At 44.9% G+C, this 7,335-nt stretch overlaps 1 protein-coding gene across 2 annotated transcripts; it reads right to left on the bottom strand.

Moving 5' to 3' along the window:
- Nucleotides 1–3,158: 3,158 nt before the first annotated feature.
- Nucleotides 3,159–7,335, bottom strand: AGTR2 (angiotensin II receptor type 2). Of its 2 annotated transcripts, XM_079319333.1 has the most exons (3): nucleotides 6,469–7,335; nucleotides 4,977–5,217; nucleotides 3,194–4,832 (listed from the first exon to the last, which is right to left on the bottom strand). In XM_079319333.1, the coding sequence occupies exon 3, from the start codon at nucleotides 4,757–4,759 to the stop codon at nucleotides 3,644–3,646; it is 1,116 nt and encodes a 371-aa protein (XP_079175459.1). In that variant the 5' UTR covers nucleotides 4,760–4,832; nucleotides 4,977–5,217; nucleotides 6,469–7,335; the 3' UTR covers nucleotides 3,194–3,643. The 2 variants fall into 2 exon arrangements, with proteins under 2 accessions (XP_079175458.1, XP_079175459.1); XM_079319332.1 differs by lacking the exon at nucleotides 4,977–5,217 and having other exon boundaries at nucleotides 3,159–4,832.

Here is a 7,335-nt window from a genome sequence, read left to right as displayed (position 1 = left end):
CAGCAAGGCTTGGAGCAAAGGCTTCCAGACCACCTCACTCCCCACGCTTCAGGTTTCCTGCATTCCTGCCAGGACCACTCGGAATTTCCAAAAGGCCTCATTTTCACAGAGAAACATGAGCAGTTCACTTGCTCTGTGGCACCTCCTTGCCCTTCAGCCAGGACAAGGGGAGGTGTGAAAGAAAGCCAAGTTGTGGCAGTCAGAGTGGCAGGATGATGTTCCTGCTCAGACTCTGGCAGGGCCAAGTGTGCTGAGTGGGTGCCAGCACAAGATTCAGGCTGTGTTGACTTCTCAGGGAGAACATGCTGTACCAAACATTTCTTATTGTATATCTTACATAAACAAAACTTTTAGCTTGCCACCCAGCACTAGCTCATAATAAAAAATACAGTGGCTTTTTCTGCTGTGTACATTGAAGTTGTGTATTCAAGGCAGCTCAGGGACACACACAGGATGCTCAAAGTGGTCTGAGCAATCACTTAAGCTGAGAGCACTCTACTAGAGCTGAAAAAGAAAGCCACAAACAGGTTTTGCTGAGCAAATGCATCAGACTGATCCACGTAGGAAACCATCCCTTCCATCTCTCTTTGGGGAAAGAGTGTCTGACAGATCCAGAAGTGCTCCAGGACATTCCCCTCTCCAAACCCATCAGGATTTCCATATGGTACATCACAAAACACCCCTTCCACACAGGCTTTCCCCTCCACTGACACTGCTGCACCACAGCAGAGCCAAAATCCAGTGGCTGCTCACGAATTCATCTTTCTGCACTCACAGAGTGGGCAACCCAAAGTGACCACACACTCTCCCAAAGTCCCTGCCAAAACTGTGTGAATGGCTCTAGTGTCCCAAAGTCTGGGTGGGTGCTGTGGGATGGCTGATCTGAGTAGGTCCAGGCTTGCACACTCCATGAAAGGGCTGCAGGACTCCTGCCATGGAGAGGGGTCTGCATTTTTTAGGAGACCCTAAGGCAACACAGGGCTTGCAAAGGTCCAGGGTGGGAGATATGACAAACTGACTGACAGAGGCTGCAGCTCTGCACAACTATCAGAATAATTTTCAAATATCAGCAAAATTTTCTCTTGAAAGGAAAAAAGAAGCTTCTAAATTGCCAGGAAAAAAAAAAAAAAAACTGATTAAATTTCCGTCCACATTCTTTTGCTGAAAATCACGAAAAAATAAACACATGTAGAAACTGTGAAACCCCTCCCACACACACATTTTCTGTTAACAGTCCCTCAAAAATCTCATGAGAACTTGATTATGATGGAAGAAATTCTTAGAGCTCGACATTAATCAGTTTGCTCTAAAAATAAAGCAAAATCTTTGATACAGCACCTCCCCTGTTTCCCCTCTCTTGACACAGAGTTTTTGGGATGTTTGTTTAACTGCACTGCTCAAATTCATGACCTATTAGAGGTACAAGGCAGATCTAGCAAACAAAAATGTCACACTGGGGTCACTCAGTTTGTCACTCTTGCAGAATATGACCTATAGGGCAGACTTCTTTTGAAACTTCATTTTGAAAGAAAGAATTTTCCTCCCCTCTCAGTTCACCTCACATTTAATACCCTTTTTTTGTTTTCCTGTTTCTAGCAAAGTGGCACAGGGTGCAGCTGCTTCAAGTGGTTTTCAATCCCTGCCCTCCAGCAGCCAAACATGAGTTTGTCCCACAGCAGTGGGAGATGCTGCACTGCTGCTCTCTGCTCAGGAAACTTTATTCTCATTTTCTTCAGCCTCTCACAGGTGTAAATCCAACTGGATTTCAGATTGCTGTAGTATTTCCCTGTCAGCATAAGTCTGCACACCAGGCAAAAGGCACAATCCTTGTTCAACACTTGTTTTTTAGCAGGTCCAACCTGACATGCACAGAATGTTCAGCCTGTGCCTCCTCTCAGGTACAGCACAGGTACCACAGAGGTCAGATGGTGCAGGTTACCATTTGTTTTGAGATTCCAAATACATCAATTAATGTCCCACTTGTGTTCATTACTGACCTGCATTGCAGCAAAGGTAAAAAGCTTCCACCTCTTATTACCCCTCTGAGTTTCCTGCCTTGAACACCTGGTGATTTTCTAAGTGTGCTGGTTTGTTTTGCTCTAGCACAACTTGGTTGTTGCCCTCATTGCTAAGCAATTAACAGTTTGTCCTTCCAGAAATACCCAACGCCCCAGACATTATTAGCTCCTCGGAACATTTTCAACAAAAACATTCCAGGGGAGCTGCATTAGCAGCTCTGCCACTTTCTGGGATAAGCATCTCTCCAGCCACATACCCCAGTACACCACAGCAGGACAGGGAGAAAGGGTTACTTTTGGTCAGGCCCTGTTCTGCCAAGTTCTGCACAAACTTTTAATCTCACATCACTCTGAGACTGGCACATTTCTTGTAAAATCCAGTGAAGAAACTTAGTCCTGTCCTTCCAGAAAAGTGAACCTGCACCAGGTTCCCATGGCTTCCAACCAGCTGGGAATTCCAAGGAGGCTTTCCTGGATCAAAACTGTGAATGCAAGCCTCATCAGAGACAATTCCCTGACACTAATGATCTTTTGGAAAAAGATCTAGAAAACCTGCAGGCAATGGCCAAAAGTGCTAACAGACCCATCTTTTAGGCTGAGCCTATCAAAGGGTCTAAGAGGACCAGTATCTCTCCATCAAAATAAAATTAAAAAAAAAACATCAAAAGAAATGTCAAAATAGAATCAGTATTTCCTGAATACTTTTTTTCTCATTCATTTTTTTAGTTAAAATGAGTAAACTCACACCATGGTTTTGCTTCTGGGTGACAAGACAGTCAGTCAGGATTTCAGCATGCAGTACTCCCAGTCTGCATTAATAATTGAGATTTTTCAAATATAAAAGGTCCACACAATAGCAAGTCCTTGCTACAAAGGTTGTGTGGGACTCAGCATGCCCATGTAGCAGTGGGACACTGCATGTTCACTTCCTGCAGCATTTTTGTCCCAAGTGACCACACTGAAACAAAGAAAGGACCATCTGGCCTGTGGACATGTTACCTGCTATGAGAAAGGTATAAAAATGCACTGGGAGGTTTTACTTTCCCATAAGAATACCCTCCCACCTTCAGCAGTCTGCAGAAATGTGTCTCCACACATACTCAGGATCCCAGGCTGAAGCAAGCTGGAAGTATATTTGAGGCATTTTATATACATCTCTAGCCATTTATTTTTTAAAAAATTAAAATATACAAAATAAATGTCAAAACATTTTCTTACTGGTTGGTACAGAAGTATCTGCACTGCTTTATTTACACATTCTCTAGTGAGAATCTTTTAGAAAATCAGTTCAGGGCCTAATATTCAGCACCTATGTAATTGTAACTATGGTGTAATGGTCCTTCAGTATATTCAGACTTCTTGTGTTACACTTAACACTTGCCTGATCTCAACCATACAAAAAAGGTGATATTTAAAATGCCATCAATATAGTTATTTGTCAGAACCTTCTCTCTGTGTAAAACTGGAGTTCTTGCTGTGAAAAGGAAGGAGGAATAAATCCCCACGTATGACAAAAACAGATTTTCCTTCAAACAGCTGGTGAACGAATGGGCACGAAACAAAGGGAAGAGGAGAGAGGAATGTCACCACTGCAGGGACACCCTGCACTGCCATCACCCCAGTGCCTAGAGGAAAGACTCAGGCCCCCCTTCTTTGCCCAAGGGGGTTTCAGCATCTCTGAGGCAGCTGCCCTTCCTGGAGGAGCTCTCCCGGTGGCTGTTGAGCTGATGGACTCTCCTCTTGAACAGGCGGTGCAGCTTCTCCTGGAACTGGTTGCCAATGAAGCAGTACAGCAGGGGGTTGGTGCAGCTGTTGGCAAAGGCCATGCAGATGCCAAATGGCAGAGCTGTGTCGATGACCCCCATCACCTCACAGCTGTTGATGATGTCCATGTGAGCCAAAGCATCCAAAAACGTCAAAACGTGGAACGGCAGCCAGGAGATCAGGAAGGCCACGACAACAGCAGCCACCAGCTTTAGGACTTTGTCCCTCTTCTGCCTGCTTTTGCCAAACTCCCGTGCTTTCAGCAGGTGCCTCCTGATCCAGATGTAGCAGGTGGTGATCACTGCCAAGGGGATGAAGAAGCCGAGGGTGTTTTTCAGGAAGGCGGTGGCCACAGACCATTTTGCGTAGTTCTCGTAAGGAAAGGCCATAATGCAAGCACTGACCTCCAGGCTTTCCACGTAATAAGTGTCTCTGAAATAAAAAGTTGGGAGGGAGGACAAACAGGCAAGGCCCCACACAACCAGTGCCACAAAATAAGCTTGTTTTGGAGTTCTCCTCTGGGAGTGGATGGGATGGACAATGGCGTGGTACCGGTCCACGCTCATGCACGTAATGAAAAAAATGCTTGCAAACATATTGAGACACAGGACAGAACTGGAGATCTTGCACATGAGAGACCCAAAGAGCCAGTTGTATCCCTGAGCATAGTAGGTGGCCCAGAAGGGGAGGGTGGCCAGGCACAGCAGGTCTGCCATGGCCAGGTTGAAAATGTAGATATTAGCCACTGTCTTGGGGCCAGTGTGACGACACAGCACCGCCACCACCACACTGTTGCCAACCAAGCCAAGAACAAAAACTGCAGAGAAGAGGGCTGGAATTAGTGAAAACTGGTAATCTGAAGAGGTGAGGGGGCAGGGAGGGGATGGGTGTGACACAGCTGATGAGTTTGTCAGGGCTGTAGACAGCACTTGGAGACTTTCCCTGGTGGTGACAACCAGGGAGTAGTTGCTCTGCATGTTGGTGCTGGTGGAAAGGGAATTTCTTCAGGAAATTCATGGGCTGGCAGAACTTTCCTATCACATCCCCCACCTGCAGATCAGAAACTGTGTTAGATGTGCACTCTGCAGCTGTCTTAGCTTTGAAATCACACAGATGCAATAAAATAAAAACCATTTGAAGTTGTATCAGTAAGCTGAGTGCTGAAATACCAAGCAGCCCTGCTGAACTCCTTACCTCCAACCCACTGACAGGACACAATTAGCCCTAGGGAGGTCACAGCACTTTTTAATTAGCCTGGCAGAGAAGGGAGCAGCTGGGGTTTATCTGGATTACAGATGGTGCTTTCTGTGGCCAGCAGAACAGAAGGATTATGGACTCAGGAGCTGGAGACACTTTGGGAACTTCTGTGACCCAAAGGCCATGCTGAAGCTCCTCATGATCCTTTTTTCAGTTTTCTCATGCTATTTCCAGCACTCTGAGCACTTAAAATAGTATAAAAAGGCAGCAGTCAACAGTGGAGATCAGGTACATCACAGCTGAGGGTCTCCTGGGACTCCACAGGCATGAAAGCTGCCTTTTAACAGGACTATTAGGAAAGCAAGCTGTGACTTTTTTATTTTCTTTCTTTTTTTTTTTTTTTTTTCTAAAAGGATTTGCAAAATGGCATTAACTGTCAGTGACCTTCTGAAACATATCTGCATCTCCTTCCCTCCTGACACCTTTAATCAGAACAGTAAAAGAGAGAATTTCAATGTAGACACAAGCAATAAACTCAGTCCTTGCAGGCACTGAATTTAGCAGTACTGTGTGCCATTCGTTCAGAAATATCATGACTGGATTTCAGGAGGGGAAAATGTAGCTCTAAAACAACTAAAATAAGAGAATTAATTGTCATGTCTGTCTGTTGCATTTCAATAGCTTGTGTCTGCACTCTGAGCAGGACATTTTGCAAACTTTAAGACTTTCTAAGTCAGTGAAGAAGATATCATACCCAAGTGTTTTAATTTACAGACTAGAAAGAGGCAATTAATTTTTAATTAAGTTTTTGTGGAACCAAAAGACATTTAAGAATTCTCAAGCAGCCCTTAAAATAACAGAATTTTTTACCAAGACAACAGATTTGGGTAATGATTTCTCATTTAACAGAAAACAACTGATCATTTCAAACATATTTTTCTGTACCAACAGTTTAATGTACAATAGCTTATCATTTGCTCAATGCAATATACTACTTTGGATATACTGACAAAAATTTAATTTTAAATACATTGTCTCAACAATGAAAATTCAGCAGGGGAATTCTTGCAGAGTGCTGGTATTTAAAGTCACAAATAGTTGATCATAAACCCATATTCTGTATTCAAGCAGCTCCTAAACTCAATGAAAGCTCTTTTGTTTGGTAACAAAAATCTTCACAGAGGGTCTGGAGTCCCATTTCCCCTTCATGTCCTGAGCTCTTCACTTTATCACATGGAAGCTGAAATCTCAGAGCCAGTCACAGAGCATTACACACCTCACTGACTCCTAGCAGAGGGACCTCAGCATCATTGCTGTGCTGCACTACAGAGAACAAGGTTTCACTGACAAACACACTCCCCCCCTCTGGCCACCAACAACAATCTGCCCTGAGCTCCTCATTCCTACTCTCACTGCAGGCACGAGACATTCCAGCACAAATTGAATCCAACCCATGGAAGTCGTGTTCTGAAGCAGACAGAAAACTTACCTCTCAAGCCTCATGTTTGTCTGGATGCAGCTCTAGAATTCTGTGCTCCGTTTTACCCTTTTCTTTCTGTGAGTATCTCCACCAGCAATCTGCTCTCTCATATCTTCCCTTTTCCCACTGGGAGGCTTTAACCTACATAACTCAAGAACTGAAATATGAATGCCTGCCAGTTTCTTTTCCTTTTGGAAGCAAAACAGTTTGAGAACCCCCCTTTCCAAGGCCACGTGAGCACATGCAGTAAATCAGGAGAGAGTAACAAGACAGCCAAAAAAACAAAAAAAGGGGAAAAAAATGAAGCAAGCAAGAAAAAGGAAATTCACACAAATATCTCTGTGGTTTTCTACTGCAGCTCTTGGGCCAGGAGGATACACCCACACACAGCCCCTTCCTGCCCTCCACGTGCACACACAACATGTGGGAGCCTCCACTGAAGGGTTTGTTCATCTCTGAGGGCTGGGGGATTCCCATGCAGCCCATGGAGCCCTAGCACTGGCTAACTCATTTGAGAATGAAATAGGCTGTTAGTCCTGGCAGAACTGACCAGAATGTGAACACAGAGAGACAGAATGTGCAGAACATCACTGCATCCACAACAGCATTGCCTGTGTAAGGGGGCTGATCCCATCTCCCAGCTGAAATGGGAAAGCCACTGCCCTATTCCTTGCAGAGACCTGCACACTGCTGGGGCTGAGGAGGGCAGCAGGACAAATCCATGTCAGGAGAGCAGGCTTGGTTCTGAGGCTGCACTGGGGCAGGACATGACCAAAATGAGCTCATGCCCACTCCCATTCACACAACACAGGGTTTTTACATCTGCTCCTTCCTTGCATCATGTGTTGTGCCTGGCCCCAGCCTCCTCTCCCTGGA

This window comes from Erithacus rubecula (assembly GCF_903797595.1).
Source record: "Erithacus rubecula genome assembly, chromosome: 15".
NCBI classification, from domain to species: domain Eukaryota; kingdom Metazoa; phylum Chordata; class Aves; order Passeriformes; family Muscicapidae; genus Erithacus; species Erithacus rubecula.
This window is presented reverse-complemented; position numbering and strand designations above follow the sequence as displayed.

Bases quoted from the DNA above. Each gene is read 5' to 3' on its own strand.
- AGTR2 (XM_079319332.1), bottom strand. From the start codon at position 4,759: ATGCAGAGCAACTACTCCCTGGTTGTCACCACCAGGGAAAGTCTCCAA.